Below are 18,698 nucleotides of genomic sequence, written 5' to 3'. Positions count from 1 at the left end.
TCACCAAGGACACAGCGATCGACCAACAACCGAGTGACACCTTTCTCCAACCTGTATAGGTTTAAGACGTACGCACTTTCCGTGGTTAATGTTAGGCAGTAAGGCCGGAGTGGGTATATTGATTGTACGAAGAAATTGTTTGTCACTCCGGACTCCACACCCTCATTTCTCGTTCAAAGGCGAACGTAATTGTTGAAAGGCCTCCCCACCGTATACCGAGGTCGTCACACTTGAATTGCTCAAAACCATCCGCATGAAAAATAAGTTATGTGGCGTTGACCAGAAGAGTGGCTAAACGCAAATGGAAACAACATCCATCATAGGAAATCAAGTTTTAGCTAGTTTCGTAATGCACATATATTTTCCATAACTAATGTAATGATCAACCAACATGCGTGTGAAAACTTGTGAGTTTGTGAGCTTCTCGCAACAATAATTATGCGATAGCAATAACTACAAATCAAACAACACACTCAATCTGCACAGTCTGCACAGGCAGGTTGTTACTAGCGAGTATCACTATGCGTACCGAAGGCTTGAAGGACGCTCGCAGCATTCGAGTAAACAGTAAGAAGGGGAAATTTGTTTCTCTAGTGGTATGGCGTACTTGTAACGCTTGAGCGCTCCTTTCCTGTATAGGTACACGACGATTTCCTTCGTGTAACGTTGGGATCTCAATAAGCGTGGGTGCAACGGCCCCTCTGGGCTATTTCTTCTCTTCTTGTGCTTGTCTATGGCTGGTTCTGCGACGAAGATAGACCGCAAAAAAGACTCTAAAACCTCATTCATGGCGAACTGGCACATGTTCCCAGAGACAGCGCTGTCTTATTTTATGACTGTTCGGGCCAGTTGTTCTGTGACGAAAGCACAACGAGGTTAAATTTGTGTGACTGGTACTCGTAATTTGGGCGTCTATATCAATAGTAGCCTTCGGTGGATTCCGATTGAAACTCCCTCGCATTCATACTTTGCATCCAAATTTAATTATCAAAGTCCATTCTGGCCCAGTACCACATCTTGTACAGCGGTCCGTGACCAAATCAATTCCGGCATTCTTCAGCGACACAGGCCCCATGCACAGCCTGTGACCATAACGGACTCCGTGCCAATGGTCATGCTTTGTCCCTTCAGTGGGTGCCCGGTCATGTGGGCCTGACCGGTAACACACGCGCAGACGCGGCTGCTAGACGAGCCGCCGCAGCTGTTACCCCTGCCACTGCACGTCCACCACTTACACTTTCGGCTTGCCATTTAGCTATTCGCCGCCGGTGTGCAACCCGTGCCCAAGCATTTAGATCACAAGCCGTCGCCTACAACAGTCACGTGCAGTCCATCGACCCCTCGGTTAGCTTTTTCATTGCGTGTCGCTGCAGTCGTCAGGACGAATCATTGCTGCACCGCCTCCGTCTCAACGTTGCCCGCACCCCATTGCTCCTGTACAAAATGGGCCAATCCAGTTCCCCCTTGTGTTCCAGCTGTGGCGAGGTGGGCGACATTGCTCATTGTCTTCTGCACTGCCAGCAGCACATCCCGCAACGGCAAGCCCTCCATCGCCGTCTAATACAGCTGGGCTACAACACACTGTCCATGGCCACCCTCCTCGGTCCCGTCCCTCGGCCTACTCAGTGGGCCATCACCACAGCCCTGCTCCGCTTCTTAAATGACTCTGGCCTTGCGTCTGCCCTCTGACTGGACGTTCTTCGAACTTTCCTTCGTGCCTGTGCTGCACTGCACAGCGTGCCAGTTTCTCTGTCATCTTTTCCTTTCTTTTATTTCTTTTGTTTCACAGTTCCTTTTTCTTTTCTCTCTCGGAATAGCAAGCTGGCAATAGCCTGGCTGACATTTCCGTTTTCCTTTTCACTATTAAACATATCCCCCCCCCCCCTGTGACCATCTCATTCGTTAGTGCCCCCGCCCTCACCTCCAACCTCAAGTACATTACTGTGATCTGTTTTTTTTTTGTTTTTTTTCTCTCTCTCTCTGTCTGATCCTTCTCTCGCCTTTCTTGTTTTTATCATTTATTTCGTAATTATTTCCTCGTGGAGTAGGAAGTCAACACTTCATTTGGCTGACCTATACTTCGTTCCCTTTTTTTTATTTAATAAGTAAATATGTCCCCTGCATTTTCTAATCTACATTTCCGAGATGAAGATATAGGGCTCCAGATTGGTGAACACTAGGCGTCCGTCTGTTTAATTGCCTATATATGTATATAGTCACCTGTTTGACGATTCCGCTTCATATTGGCGAAAACCAAAGCTCTCAGCCCTTCAGGCACCTTTTAAGCTATACCTAGTCCTAGTTTCTGGCTAAGCATTCTGTCTTAAACAATGCAGATTCAGAAAAGAGCTCGACAGACTAAAAACTACCTACACATTACTTCGAAACACAAGATAACTTCCAGCGAGTTCCTTGACACATTGAAAGCGCAACCAAGAGCAAGTATAATCCTACGAGGAACGCAATAACCTGTACTGTGTTTCAAAATCGTCGCCAAAATGTTCAATATCACAACTAATTTATTCTCTGACATGTTACTGGAAAAGCCCTGCCCTGAGGCTCCAACCATAGGTCACCATCTACCGAGACACTCGTGTCCGACTCTCGGGGTCAAAGCGTTCCATCACTTCGCATCTGTACCGTTTCCTTTAATCCCACCACGGCCACTCAATGATATTTATTGATGGCGTGAAGTAAGAATGAATTCAGATCTGCCTCTTGCACCGTCAAAATGGCTGAAGCCGCAATACTGTGATCCAGCGTTGCCCAGCGGAATTGTCCAGTGTTTGTAACCAAGCAAAGTGTCTAAAATGAGTGAACAAAACAATTTAAGACTACGGTGACGCGTGTGGCGTGTTTTCTACTGTGGAACGTTTCAACTATTTGAACCAAACACAAAAGCGCGTAAAAGTACTTAAAGGACGGGACAGGACAGGGTGTTTGCTTGTCCCGTCCTTCAACTTTTTAAAAAAACTTTCGAAGCATGTGGCTGGCTCTGTACCAAAAATCCGAAAGAGGTATTGGCAGGTTTAAACAGGTCGTGAAACGTCCTGATCAGTTATGGCGCCGGCAGCTGCGGCTTAGATTGGACATTCATTGAACTCGTAGCATAATATAATCCATTGTGAGCCAACTTCGGAGCACGATGTATCCAGAATTAGTTCTACTTCGACCCAGATTTGATATTTTTACACCGGTTAAGAACTGGTAATGTTTAACGCACCAAATAGCAAGAGATATGGGAAAATGGAGCCTCAAGTTTACACGACTGGCAGTCTTTCAATACGGGAATGTGGGACGGAGACCCCGATGATACCCGTTGATACCTTGTTGATAGGGGACAGACGCAGAACTACCGGTGGCGCCATCTGCTCTAGGAGGATCCGAAACCACGAAGATTTTCGGTTCTATAGAAAATTCCTGGAAGCACGTCATGTTCACTGGCGCCATTTACATCTTGCGTGCTAAATCTTTCAGCGAGGTTGATTTAATATACTAAATAAAATAGGTATCACGTTTAGTCGACAGTGGCATCGCAATTGCTACCGAGTTGGGGACTCTGTGGCGTGTACCTAGCGGCGGTGTAGCGCGTTAGAATCGTCTACTTCCTCCCACGTGTCCTTGCGTGCACATTTTTTATGCATCCGTGCGTTTAGATGCGTTTTAAAGACGGCCACCATCGACCCGCGGCACGAGGTATAGGAATTTCCGGGTCCTGTACGACCTCGAGAATTCGCGTGCGGGATGTCACACAGCACAATACCAATTTGCCCAACACTGTGTGACTGCTACTTTAATTTTCGCAACCTTCAACTTCCTATTTCATTCCTTTGCACTGGATGATACGATTACACGCTTTTTGCGTTGTCGTCGCTTTTTCATGGCGTCTCTCATTGCGTAAGTAAAAGTGAATAATCTGTTTGTGCGTGGAGTAAACGTTAAGAAGATGACACATTTAATAAGCCATCAATATGTCTCAAGGGGGGGAAATATCTGTCATCCATCGGCTCCGCCTCAACATCGCCCGCACTCCATCGCTGCATGCTGTTCAAAATGGACCAGCAAGCCACCCCTCCGTGTTCTACCTGCAACGTTGAGGCAGACATTCAACACTTTCTCCTAGACTGCCGCCGTTTCAAGACCTTCCCGGGACACGCTCAAGTCTCGCCTGACCAGTCTCGGATACTTCAACATCTCTCATGCAACATTACTTGGCACACGCGGTGGTATAACCGCTGCCCTTATGAACTACCAGCGGGATAGCGGTCTCAGCAGCTATCTGTGACATCGTGGTGGGACGGCGGAAGACCTCTGACTTTGACCCCACATCGCTCACTGACATCGACCCCACTCTGATTACCCCAGGAACTTGACTATCCACTGGGAATTATTTACCAAAGAATAGCATGCCGTCGCTTCTGGCTGACTTTTCCTGCAAAATAAATAGATTCGCCTTCCCAAACAATATGAAAATAAGTAAACGACTCTAACAGCAAATGAAAACGAAAGTATCTCGCCTTTTCAGGGACGGTCTCGAGGAGCTTGAGCTAATCAGAACGCACACGCTCCTATTCTCCCTCGTTAATAAGGCAGCAAGTGCCATGCTTATAAAGAGATCAATAAAATTAATAAAAGGGGCATAATCTCCCACGAGGTGTGCTGGCAAGAAAAACATCGGCTACGTCTCTCTGAATAATTACTTTAATCACGTGTCTGTCGAGAAAACGAAGTCTAGAATTCACTTGGGCTGCTCAAAGGTGACAATCTTCAAAACATAGAGGGAGGCTGGATACAATATCCTAGCGTCCCCACTGCAAAGACAAAGGAGAAAGTTGGCAGAACCTAAAGAAATGCAGCTATAAGGGACACACCGGCGCAATTACCCGACACGCCCGTCACGTTCAGGGTGATGTGCGCCTTACGCTGACAGCAAAGGGCTGGCCTGCCCTCCCTGGTCTGCTGGCTTGTAGGCTTACCCATTGGTTAGTCCGGCACAAGGCCAGCGTGATGATTTTCATGTTTGTTTACAACATTCGATGTCAGCCGTTGACACACGATTTCCTGGAAGCTATACTTCGTTATTCCTGATGGACCTTTCACCGGTCTGCCGCTATCTATAGTAGTCGAGAACACATTTCTAGTGAAGTTTTTGTATTGCTCGACCTGTGCAAAGACCGCCTACCGCGATTTGCCGAGCATAAAGCCGCACAAAAGCTTTTGTGCGTTTTGTGCTTTCAGCACTTTTGCAGCTAGGACGTTGCTCTTTGTAGCAAACATTCGCTCAGGTCTCTTTCCCCTTTGTACTCGTGAACCGAGGCGCGTTTTCTATTATTACCATGTAATAGTTTCCTCGAATGGTTATGCACTGATCCCGACGGCAACGTGGAAACCAGGATCTGCAGCTTAGGAATAAGTTCCTCAACCATATCTTCTGCGTAAGTTGATGGCGTTCGAGTACAGGAACGCCGCCCTCGTATTTGGTGGTATTTGATGTAATAATCATAATACGCAGTACTAACAACAACGTTTCCTCCTCAGTAGAATGAGGCTGCAGCCACTATATCGTTAGGCCAATTCAATGAGCGGCTGACCCGAAGCCTCCACAGGGTGCCACAGAACATGGTGCAGGAGTGTGATTATCTTCGGGAGCGCAGAGCTGTTCGGTTTGTAAACGCGCTGTCGTGTCTGTATTTCTCTAGTTCTACATAGTAATGGATTACCATAACCACAAGCTCGCCTGCTTCCTCCCCATTTTCTGTATCACTCTTTTATTTTTTGTCTTACGAGGTGGTTTGACTCGAAGTCTTGCGAAAGACAGTTTTAAAATAGCCCAAGATAACGGAGGTGCGTCGATTCGCTGTTTAGCAGGTCGGCTGGTCGGCGGATAATTATCTAGAAACGCTACAGATGGGAAAGGAATGCATCGCAAAATAACTTCTGTCGGGTAGCGCTTCGTTCTTGGAGAGCCACGCTTCAATTTTTCAGGCTACAGACACGTTCTCCGTGTCCGTCTCGTTGGAGAGACGTAGAATACGTTTTTAATTGGCAGTCATCCTCTTTAAGGTAGGATTCGCTTCTCGCAACGATTTGAAGGTGAAAAGTCGCATAATATTTTACGTCTGGAATTGTAAGGAATCGTGTGATGTTAACTGTGTCATGTTCTTATTTTTGTGATAGGGCTAGGACAGCTAGATCGAAATCGTTCGAGAAAAGTTATGGGCACACTAAACGGTGAATACACACAGCTCATGCCTGTGGTAGCTGGGCCCAGGGGACGAACTTCCAGATAAAGAGCCTTATCTCTGCGTTTCACTGTAAAAACTGGTAAGAAACTGGAAAAGTTACCTTTAGAAGGTGTAATGCCGCGAACGTCACTTGACAGTACGTGAAAACAGTTTTGGTAGCCGGGATGTTAAATAAACGTTGTGACTGGCCTTCTGCTGTGCTCTGCGTGAAGTCAAATGAAACTCAAACTCCTCAGCTCAATCATCAGCAACAGCTCGTAAGGAAATGACGCCATTTTTTGGCTTCTCAACGTTAAACAGAAAGAAGCTATAACGTCTTAAAATTGATCCTTTCATGAAGGATACTAACGCCTATATTGTCCCTAAGGACGCACCGCAATGGCCTTTTCTGCACGTATACCTACCGGTATCCTAGTAGAATTTTCCGTTGATGGGCACTTTTGAATAAATAAATAAATACTTTTCTCCCCTTTACCTCATGCCCTTTCATTTTTTTTATGTGCCCACGTTCTTAACTCCTTCCTGTACTTCACCGCATGTCAGAATCTCCATTACTACATTCCTGGACGTCCTGCAGTCCCTGTACTCGTGACGTTGTTCGTCTTCCGAGGCCAACTAATGCAAGCTGCAATACCGCCAGTATGGTGGTAGTGCTGGTGCCGGAGGTGGTGGTGATGAGATCGGCTTGGCATTGTTGGCCTCACTGATGTGACTGTAGCCAGGATGAGGCGAGGTGTTGAGATGATGACGGGCGAAAGTTGACATATAGATAAGTCACTGCCACGCTTGGTCAGAGATCCGTGAGCAAAAAGAAAATCTATCTCATAGTGTTTGGGCGAGTCCCTATTGGAAGGCGACTAGGCTGCAAGTCTTGGCGCAAAGGCAAAGACCGTGTAAAAAAACGTAAAAGCACAAAAAGGCGTACTCCCCGCTGTTTCCGCTAATCAGGGGTGATACGAGTAACATTCTGTGCAATGGCTTGTCTTCAATGTGGTAGACGGTGAAGTTCTGTTGTACGAGCGTTGTTTTCCGACTGAAAATTTACTCCTGGTGCAGTAAGACTGCGTAAAGTATCCGTGAACGAGCACGCTGTCGTAACTTAGCGGTAGGGCTATAATTTTAAATGCTGCTCTCTGCTTAAAAATCTGCCTGAATCAGAGCATTGCCTTTGAGCAGTAAAAAAATAAAAAACAAAAATAAATAAATAAATCAGTAAATAAATAAATAAAAGAAAAACAAAGAAGTGCTGCAGCAAAAAGTCGTAACCTGCATCGTTCTTTTTTTTTTCCTTTTTTTTTGCGCACATGTTCAGTTTCCTTCACCAGCTTGCATGGTGTAGCGGTTAGGATGAGCGCTTTCCATGTCGAGACACGAAGGTGACTCTCTTTCGAATCCCGGCACCGGATCTGCTCTTCTGAGGTCTCCCCTGCGTTTTCCGGCAGACTTTCCCAGACGAATGGAGGTACAGTTCCCCTTCAAGTCGGCTCAGGACGCCACATTAATTCCCCCATACTCCCTGTTGCACACCGCTCATCGCCACAGTTGCATCGCGGCGCTAACTTGGACTTTAAAAAGTTTCCCTCATTTTATCTGCTTTCGGTTATCTATGGCGCATTTTCTTCGTTCGTTCTTTCGTGCCGCATCCGTGGCTGAGCGTTGAGCTCGATGACCCATTGGGAGAACGACAGACTGGCCACATCAGAGTACCTGGGCATCATGGTTGCGGCGCAGCGGACAGTCGGCCACGCAGTGGGGAACAAGAGACCTCGTTCCAGCCTACTTCCGCTACTCCTTCTGAATTTTCCATCTTTCCGCGTGGCCGGCGGACTGCAATCTGCGTACCATTAACGCTGTAAACAGCGAGCATGCCAGCGTGGCTACACTCGAGCAGAACGTGTTTTGTTTGGGTTGACCGTTGCGTTCCGCACGTACTGGGAGATGCTCCAAAAGTAGATTGTAGTGACAACGGCGATTTGCAAGGTTTTTTTGACATAAACCGTGAACAACATGTACAGGGCAAGCAAGCGTTGTTTCTGCCAGTATGACAAGTGGACTGTCTCCATGTTGTACGTACTGCTGAAGCTCAAGGCAATGTCGCCTTCAACGTGTTCAACGTATATATATTGGCTCACTTGTGTTTTACTGTTTTATTCGTCTAAAACTGGGCCCGTTTTCACAGACATTGTTCTATAGAAACCTAACAAGACAGTGTCCTTTCTTTTTTTCTTCTTTTTTTTGTCCTGGTGAACTTCCTTGTTTTTTTTTGTTTTTTTTTAAAGAGCAGTATTAGCTGAACAAGAGAGAAACTGATGTTCTGAGGCTGGAACAACATAGAGGGGACAGATACAAACAAAGCCTCAAATTCATCGTATTAGTATTAGCTGACCTCTCTCAACACTTACAAAGACGAAGAAGAGTGTTGGTTGATAAAATAACACACGCAGAAGGATAACGAATTTTAAGGCTGCAGCACATGTTTAGAGGAGTTGCAAAGCGAAGCAGTTGCAGAGGATGGTCCTTGGGGTTAGGCACCTAGCCCAGTTTTCTTTTTCTTTTTTTTTTGCGAACGGGCGACTGGACGATGGTCGCTACCCCGTGACATCACCATTTGTCATTTAATTGTTCTTGTTGATGTTACTATAATCAGTGGACGAGGAAATAAAGAGAAATGCTTCCCGAACAGAAAGGTTTCTGAAGCAATTTAGGAAACTGTTGACCCTCCATAGGGGGTCATTACAGGAGCCAGCTGGCATATACCAAACATTCCAACTTCTGTACAAAAGCGGAAACGTGTATTACACTAACAACATTCTTCGGAAAACTGTTCCAGTCGTGAATTTTTTTTAATAAAGAGAATCCTTAAACACATCTGTACGGGCATAGGTTTCTTTTAAGTGAAGGTGATGCTTATGCCTTGAACCCATGGTATCTTTGACCAAGCAAGCGACAGGGCGCAAGCTGCTGAGTACGTACCTAGTTGGAAAATGAACTTCAGCCGTAGTGTCTTGAATTGTAACTCTATAGGAGGCAGTCTTGCTCGGCGGCGTAGCCCACAAGCAGATGTGCTCGTGCGAAAATCCCTATAAATGAACCGAGCCCCTTTTCTTTGAACATTTTCCAATTTCTTTTTGTGCCTAACAAGGTGCGGGCCCCAAACCGTACAAGCTTATAGAAATATTGGTAGAACAAGTGATTTGTACGCGTTAAGTCTTACATCAGGCGTGATTATATAATTCATCGCACGTGAACTGGGCACAGTCAGCCTCTCCGTGGACACCGTGCGGAGGGTTTGTGCGACAATTTTTCTGAGGGCTGACGTTGAGTAACATATGCAAAGGGTTCGGAACCGTGGCAGTAGGTGGCGGTAGCTATTTATTTTGGCAGGCAGGAAGTGGTACGCAGTGCCTAACAACACCGAATATACTTTGGATGTACGAATAATGTCCAAACGGATTCGTACGTCCCATGGACGTCTGAGGGATATCCATCGGACATACGAATTCGTTACGAGATTATTCGTACATCCAGAGTATAATCGGTGTTATTGGGGGTCGTATATGCAGTGGTATGGTGGTAGGCAGGAAGTCGAATTTGTCTTGTATACATCATCGTATACATCGTTGTATGCATAATCGAGTTAGACTCTTATGTGCTATATACCACCAGCTTTGAACAAAGCAATAAACGAGGTCCGTAGTACAAAATACGTGCTTTTGGCATCTCTCCATTAAGCCCACCTTAATCCCACCGCCATAACTGTTAACCTTCTCCAACAGAAAACAAGCCGAAAGAGATGCTGAGGAGAGGGAAAGTCTCGCTCGGGGCATTTTGCATTTGAAATACCGATTACCGGTTCCCTAGATTCGGCGTTGTGATATAACCCAGGCACGTCAACTGAAACTAGGTTTCTCCTTGACAAGAGGATATCCGTTAACTACATTCAGCAAACTAAAAGCAAACGGGTATCAAGTTTTCCCCTGTAGGTCGAATTGGCGCATCCTCTGGCCTATCCTGTCGGGGACATGATGGGCGGATCGAGAAATCGGTCATAGAAAAACACGTATCGAGGATGATAGTGCCATATTTGTGTGTCTCATTGCGTACATTGTGGTTTATAGCGGGAGTTAATTGCATCTCAGTTGTCATGATGCGAGACTCGCCTGTTTTCCGTACATCAAAGGAACACTAATAAACGAAGAAGACAAACGAACAAAAACAAAAACTTGCAATGTTCCTAACATAAGTGGGCTAGGAACCATAAGGCTGGTCCGTTCATTCATCTTTCGAGTCCTCTTGCTATCAAACATCACTGTACCGGTTTACACGACTGTCAGGCGCGTGCACGAGGTAGCAGCTGCCCTCATGTATATCATAAGCCAGTATCAGCACAGCTCCCGAAGAAGAAGGCACATGGACGCATGGCCCAACCCGATCAGCATCCACCACATCAAGCAGGCAAATAGCTTGTCGTCTGTTTGTATCGACATATATTTTTTTACCATTCCGTTCTTCTGTGAGCGATTTCCCTCACACTTTCACTAACATATTGAGCAATGCATCAACATCTGCCACGAGCAGTATTATTGTTGCACGCCATCTTTCGCTGCATGTAGAATGTAAACGCCAACAACCGTAAACGAATACAAAATGGACACGTGCACTTGTGAGGTCAAGTCTCGATGTGTGACGGAGCCCGTGTTTCAGCCTGACAGTCGTCGATGACCTCAGTGACCAACGGCAACATATACGACGCATTCTTATCGGACTTGACACTACATAAAGCCGTTCAGCACGAGTCTGCCGTACCCGTAACGTAACGCTTACGTGGCCGACAGTAATACCGTTGCGCCGTTCGACACCGATGTGTCACATCTCGATATGTGTCACATTACCGGGAGCCGCAGCGCCCGTTGCGGCAGGCGAAATTACGCCTGCTTATCGGTAAACGCTCGCCTCAGGCACAAATCGCAGACAGAACGAGAACGTGGAGCGCCCAGAAAGATCTATAGTACTATAGTTTATCTCGGCGCCCTCGAATAATTATCTTATTAACCAAGGACAATTTCAGTACCTCGTTTTCCGGTACCAGATAATGACACATACTTCTGAGTAGCCGAATAGATTCACGACCGTGAGAACGTGTGTGTACAACAGATCCCGTTAAGATTCGTCCTACACAAACGAATCGATGATTAAACTACCGTTCGCGCTATCCAATTCTTTCCTCTGCCCATAAATAAAAGACGAAGTAACAATTACATAAACTATGATTACTACGGAATGTACGAGACAGTTTCTAGACCGAAACAATTAGAATGTCTGGTACCTTTTAGTTTATTAGCGAAAAGCAATAAAAGAAACATCCTTCTCGAGCAGCAAGACTATCGCGGTACCAAACGTTCTGGCTCTCGTCTCTCCACCAAAAATCACATCAGAGAGTTCTCGTACGTAGGGAGAACTCTATACGAAAACGATACGATAAAGGAAGTTATCAACTCTGAGCTTACCAATGTGATGTCACCCCCATCAAAGAACCAGAGCGATTGGCTTATCATGTTTTCGGAACTGTTATCGTGAACAATTTCCGATGCACTAAATCTGGCCATTTATTCGGCGCCATTCATTCGAGCCGTACAAATAAAAATAAGAAACCACGTAAAATGTAGAGTAAAGCAGTACGAAACTTACCGTGCCGTTCATAGTAAGCCGGTAAAAGAAAGTGCGCCAATGGACGATATCCGGTAGTATCCGCTTAGATGGCACGTCCGCTTGCACTACTCGCGGAGTCACTCAACGGCAATACAAGAGGCAACTCAGCACTGTCAGAGAAGCGTGCGGCTGCGGTGACACCGTTATTCGCGTGTATCCCGAACAGCGTTAGACGAGCCAGCAGAGAAGTTGTAGTGGGTCACGTGACTATCTGTGACCCAATGGGAGCGTTCGAAACCAGGTAACCTACCTAGGGCGATCTCTCAGCGGACTCTCTCCAGATGCAGTTCTGGCTGGCGAGACAGAGGCTTCGGTTTTTTGCCGGCCCGTTATCTACGTTGCAGGCTATCTCCCAATCTTCCCAAGCTGGTTTCCTCGGAGATTGAATTTCGCGGCGATATCGGAACACTATTTTCTACATGATCCTGCCTCTTTGTATATGCACTGTTTTATGAGTGAGCCATCAACTGAATTGACGTGAGTTTTTATTGCATGTATTGCGCATGAAACGTTGGCCTGGACGTCAAGTCGTTGTTAATCGTCGCTGCTAATCGGTATAAGTAAAATAATCATTAGTTGTATAATGATGAGTGTTAGCGCGTCGAGGCAACTCTGAAGCGGCGTACTGACATCGACAGGTGGAGAGAGGACAACAGGCAGGAGTGGGGTTAGTATGCGTCCTGTGTCGACATCAGTCTGGGAAGTCTGCCCCCAAAACCCAGGTTTTTCCACGGACAGCACGGCCGGATGCATGCCTCGAACCCACTACCTCCCAGCCTTCAGCACGATCTTGGTGTATTCACCAAAACGCGGGCACTTTTATCCAATCACATGGTGACAATGTGAGTGCAAATAAAAAATGCACACGCTAGTAAATACAACGCAATCAACTGATGTAACGTTCGCAGAATTCCCAGTTACTCCCTCCCGGCGCTCTCCACTGCTATGCTGAGCTGCTATGCGGGAAGCCGGCTTACAGGCCGTGACTACAATGGGAAACAGCGTTTGTGCCAATTAACGGCGAAACAAAATAAAGATTTCAATATGTCACCGTCTAACATGGAAGAACATAATGTAGAGTAAAGTACCTTGGGAACATGAAAGGTGCTAGCATAATATAAATCTAGTGCGTCGAGGTCAAATCAATTTTAATGCATTGCGCCTATGGGGATTTCGTCGATTTTGCGCGGGGCCCATTTTTAGATTATGATTCTTCGACACAGGAAGTCACATTTTTTAAATGTCATCGCTCTATTTTGAGTCCTCCAGGCCACATATGAACCGCTGCATGACGAGTGAGTGTTACCCCTGATGCACCCAGGGCTTCCCTCCTAGGCATTTCATGGGCCAAGTCCCTTTATTATGGTAATACGCATTCTCTGAATCTCTAAGGCCAGTCTGACGCAGTTCGAAAGGATATCTTTTCGGATCTTCAAAGCGCTCACAGAATAGACAAATTTGATTTTTGATTGGTGGATATAAAAATGATACCGGTGGAATGGAATTTGAACTGAAATTGAAATTAAACTTTATATCGTTTTTATATTAACTATATACATCTAAAATTGTACATTTGGTCCCCAATAATCATTAGATTATGACATCTCTGATATCAATTCACATTACGAAGTGGATTAGGAATAAAAAAATTATTGATCAGAATGCCGTTTTGGTGCCGGAACTCGCGGATATTAATTACGAATATACACGATAGATAATTATATTATGACATTTCTGATATCAATTTGATATCATGTGCTATTAGGAATGAAAAATTATTCATCAGAACGCCGTTTTGGCGTCTCTAACGGCCGGACTGATGAGGATTTGAGCAAAGCGCCGACCCGGGGTGCAACGGTGGAACGAGACCCGGGTCCAGAACTCGGGGATGTTAATTACGAATATATAGACTAAATAATTATATTATGGCATTTCTGATATCAATTTGATATCAAGTGGTATTACGAATGAAAAATTATTGATCAGAATGTCCTTCTGGCGTCTCTAACGACCGGATTGATGAGGATTTGAGCAAAGGCGCCGCCCAGGGGTGCAACGGGAGAACAAGACCCGGGCCCGGAACTCGGGGATATTAATTACAAATATACAGACTAAATAATTAGATTATGACATTTCTGATATCAATTTGATATCAAGTGGTATTACGAATGAAAAATATTGATCAGAATGTCGTTCTGGCGTCTTTAATGACTGGATTGATGAGGATTTGAGCAAAGGCGCCGCCCAGGGGTGCAACGGGAGAACGAGACCCGGGCCCGGAACTCGGGGATATTAATTACAAATATACAGACTAAATAATTAGATTATGACATTTCTGATATCAATTTGATATCAAGTGGTATTACGAATGAAAAATATTGATCAGAATGTCGTTCTGGCGTCTTTAATGACTGGATTGATGAGGATTTGAACAAAGGCGCCGCCCCGGGGTGCAACGGGCGAATGAGACCCGGGCAGGGAACTCTGGGATATTAATTACGAATATACAGACTAAATAATTAGATTATGACATTTCTGATATCAATTTGATATCAAGTGGTATTACGAATGAAAAATTATTGATCAGAATGTCGTTCTGGCGTCTCTAACGACCGGATTGATGACGATTTGAGCAAAAGCGCCGCCCAGGGGTGCAACGGGAGAACGAGACCCTGGCCCGGAACTCGGGGATATTAATTACGAATATACAGACTAAATAATTAGATTATGACATTTCTGATATCAATTTGATATCAAGTGGTATTACGAATGAAAAATTATTGATCAGAATGTCGTTCTGGCGTCTCGAACGACCGGATTGATGAGGATTTGAGCAAAGGTGCCGCCCAGGGGTGCAACGGGAGAAAGAGACCCGGGTCCGGAACTCGGGGATGTTAATTACGAATATACAGACTAAATAATTAGATTATGACATTTCTGATATCAAGTTGATATCAAGTGGTATTACGAATGAAAAATTATTGATCAGAATGTCGTTCTGGCGTCTCTAACGACCGGATTGATGAGGATTTGAGCAAAGGCGCCGCCCAGGGGTGCAACGGGAGAACGAGACCCGGGCCCGGAACTCGGGGATATTAATTACAAATATACAGACCAAATAATTAGATTATGACATATCTGATATCAATTTGATATCAAGTGGTACTACGAATGAAAAATTATTGATCAGAATGTCCTTCTGGCGTCTCTAACGACCGGATTGATGAGGATTTGAGCAAAGGCGCCGCCCAGGGGTGCAACGCGAGAACGAGACCCGGGCCCGGAACTCGGGGATATTAATTATAAATATACAGACTAAATAATTAGATTATGACATTTCTGATATCAATTTGATATCAAGTGGTATTACGAATGAAAAATTATTGATCAGAATGTCGTTCTGGTGTCTCTAACGACCGGATTGATGAGGATTTGAGCAAAGGCGCCGCCCAGGGGTGCAACGCGAGAACGAGACCCGGGCCCGGAACTCGGGGATATTAATTATAAATATACAGACTAAATAATTAGATTATGACATTTCTGATATCAATTTGATATCAAGTGGTATTACGAATGAAAAATTATTGATCAGAATGTCGTTCTGGCGTCTCTAACGACCGGATTGATGAGGATTTGAGCAAAGGCGCCGCCCAGGGGTGCAACGGGAGAACGAGACCCGGGCCCGGAACTCGGGGATATTAATTATAAATATACAGACTAAATAATTAGATTATGACATATCTGATATCAATTTGATATCAAGTGGTATTACGAATGAAAAATTATTGATCAGAATGTCGTTCTGGCGTCTCTAACGACCGGATTGATGAGGATTTGAGCAAAGGCGCCGCCCAGGGGTGCAACGGGAGAACGAGACCCGGGCCCGGAACTCGAGGATATTAATTACGAATATACAGACTAAATAATTAGATTATGACATTTCTGATATCAATTTGATATCAAGTGGTATTACGAATGAAAAATATTGATCAGAATGTCGTTCTGGCGTCTTTAATGACTGGATTGATGAGGATTTGAACAAAGGCGCCGCCCCGGGGTGCAACGGGCGAATGAGACCCGGGCAGGGAACTCTGGGATATTAATTACGAATATACAGACTAAATAATTAGATTATGACATTTCTGATATCAATTTGATATCAAGTGGTATTACGAATGAAAAATTATTGATCAGAATGGCGTTCTGGCGTCTCTAACGACCGGATTGATGACGATTTGAGCAAAAGCGCCGCCCAGGGGTGCAACGGGAGAACGAGACCCTGGCCCGGAACTCGGGGATATTAATTACGAATATACAGACTAAATAATTAGATTATGACATTTCTGATATCAATTTGATATCAAGTGGTATTACGAATGAAAAATTATTGATCAGAATGTCGTTCTGGCGTCTCTAACGACCGGATTGATGAGGATTTGAGCAAAGGCGCCGCCCAGGGGTGCAACGGGGAACAAGACCCGGGCCCGGAACTCAGGATATTAATTACAAATATACAGATTAAATAATTAGATTATGACATTTCTGATATCAATTTGATATCAAGTTGTATTACGAATGAAAAATTATTGACCAGAATGTCCTTCTGGCGTCTCTAACGACCGGATTGATGAGGATTTGAGCAAAGGCGCCGCCCAGGGGTGCAACGCGAGAACGAGACCCGGGCCCGGAACTCGGGGATATTAATTATAAATATACAGACTAAATAATTAGATTATGACATTTCTGATATCAATTTGATATCAAGTGGTATTACGAATGAAAAATTATTGATCAGAATGTCGTTCTGGTGTCTCTAACGACCGGATTGATGAGGATTTGAGCAAAGGCGCCGCCCAGGGGTGCAACGCGAGAACGAGACCCGGGCCCGGAACTCGGGGATATTAATTATAATATACAGACTAAATCATTAGATTATGACATATCTGATATCAATTTGATATCAAGTGGTATTACGAATGAAAAATTATTGATCAGAATGTCGTTCTGGCGTCTCTAACGACCGGATTGATGAGGATTTGAGCAAAGGCGCCGTCCAGGGGTGCAACGGGAGAAAGAGACCCGGGCCCGGAACTCGGGGATATTAATTACGAATATACAGACTAAATAATTAGATTATGACATTTCTGATATCAATTTGATATCAAGTGGTATTACGAATAAAAATTATTGATCAGAATGTCCGTTCTGGCGTCTCTAACGACCGGATTGATGAGGATTTGAAGCAAAGGCGCCGCCCAGGGGTGCAACGGGAGAACGAGACCCGGGCCCGGAACTCGGGGATATTAATTACGAATATACAGACTAAATAATTAGATTATGACATATCTGATATCAATTTGATATCAAGTGGTATTACGAATGAAAAATTATTGATCAGAATGTCGTTCTGGCGTCTCTAACGACCGGATTGATGAGGATTTGAGCAAAGGCGCCGCCCAGGGGTGCAACGGGGAACAAGACCCGGGCCCGGAACTCAGGGATATTAATTACGAATATACAGACTAAATAATTAGATTATGACATTTCTGATATCAATTTGATATCAAGTTGTATTACGAATGAAAAATTATTGACCAGAATGTCCTTCTGGCGTCTCTAACGACCGGATTGATGAGGATTTGAGCAAAGGCGCCGCCCAGGGGTGCAACGGGAGAACAAGACCCGGGCCCGGAACTCAGGATATTAATTACAAATATACAGACTAAATAATTAGATTATGACATTTCTGATATCAATTTGATATCATGTGGTATTACGAATGAAAAATTATTGATCAGAATGTCGTTCTGGCGTCTCTAACGACCGGATTGATGAGGATTTGAGCAAAGGCGCCGCCCAGGGCTGCAACGCGAGAACGAGACCCGGGCCCGGAACTCGGGGATATTAATTACAAATATAGAGACTAAATAATTAGATTATGACATTTCTGATATCACTATCATAACAAGTGGTATTACGAATGAAAAAATATTGATCAGAATGTCGTTCTGGCGTCTCTAACGCACGGATTGATGAGGATTTGAGCAAAGGCGCCGCCCTGGGGTGCAACGGGAGAACGAGACCCGGGCCCGGAACTCGGGATATTAATTACGAATATACAGACTAAATAACTAGATTATGACATTTCTGATATCAATTTGATATCAAGTGGTATTACGAATGAAAAATTATTGATCAGAATGTCGTTCTGGCGTCTCTAACGCACGGATTGATGAGGATTTGAGCAAAGGCGCCGCCCTGGGGTGCAACGGGAGAACGAGACCCGGGCCCGGAACTCAGGGATATTAATTACGAATATACAGACTAAATAATTAGATTATGACATATCTGATATCAATTTGATATCAAGTGGTATTACGAATGAAAAATATTGATCAGAATGTCGTTCTGGCGTCTCTAACGACGGATTGATGAGGATTTGAACAAAGGCGCCGCCCTGGGGTGCAACGGGAGAACGAGACCCGGGCCCGGAACTCGGGATATTAATTACGAATATACAGACTAAATAATTAGATTATGACATATCTGATATCAATTTGATATCAAGTGGTATTACGAATGAAAAATTATTGATCAGAATGTCGTTCTGGCGTCTCTAACGGCCGGACTGATGAGAATTTGAGCAAAGGCGCCGCCCAGGGTGGGTGCAACGGGAGAACGAGACCCGGGCCCGGAACTCGGGGATATTAATTATGAATATACAGACTAAATAATTAGATTATG

The 18,698-nt window shown here is 44.8% G+C and overlaps 1 protein-coding gene across 1 annotated transcript in view; it reads right to left on the bottom strand.

The window, feature by feature from the left end:
- The window catches only part of LOC135391363 (probable chitinase 10), a 140,891-nt gene extending 128,681 nt beyond the window's left edge, over positions 1-12,210 (bottom strand). Inside the window, exon 1 of the mRNA XM_064621614.1 lies at positions 11,934-12,210. Coding sequence (XP_064477684.1) covers positions 11,934-11,945 — 12 coding nt within the window. The 5' untranslated portion in view covers positions 11,946-12,210. The remainder of the gene's footprint in view (positions 1-11,933) is intronic.
- Between the last annotated feature and the right edge of the window lie 6,488 nt (positions 12,211-18,698).

This window comes from Ornithodoros turicata, chromosome 4, assembly GCF_037126465.1.
Source record: "Ornithodoros turicata isolate Travis chromosome 4, ASM3712646v1, whole genome shotgun sequence".
NCBI lineage: Eukaryota > Metazoa > Arthropoda > Arachnida > Ixodida > Argasidae > Ornithodoros > Ornithodoros turicata.
The sequence above is the reverse complement of the archived record's forward strand: the minus strand, read 5'-3'. Positions and strand labels throughout refer to the sequence as shown.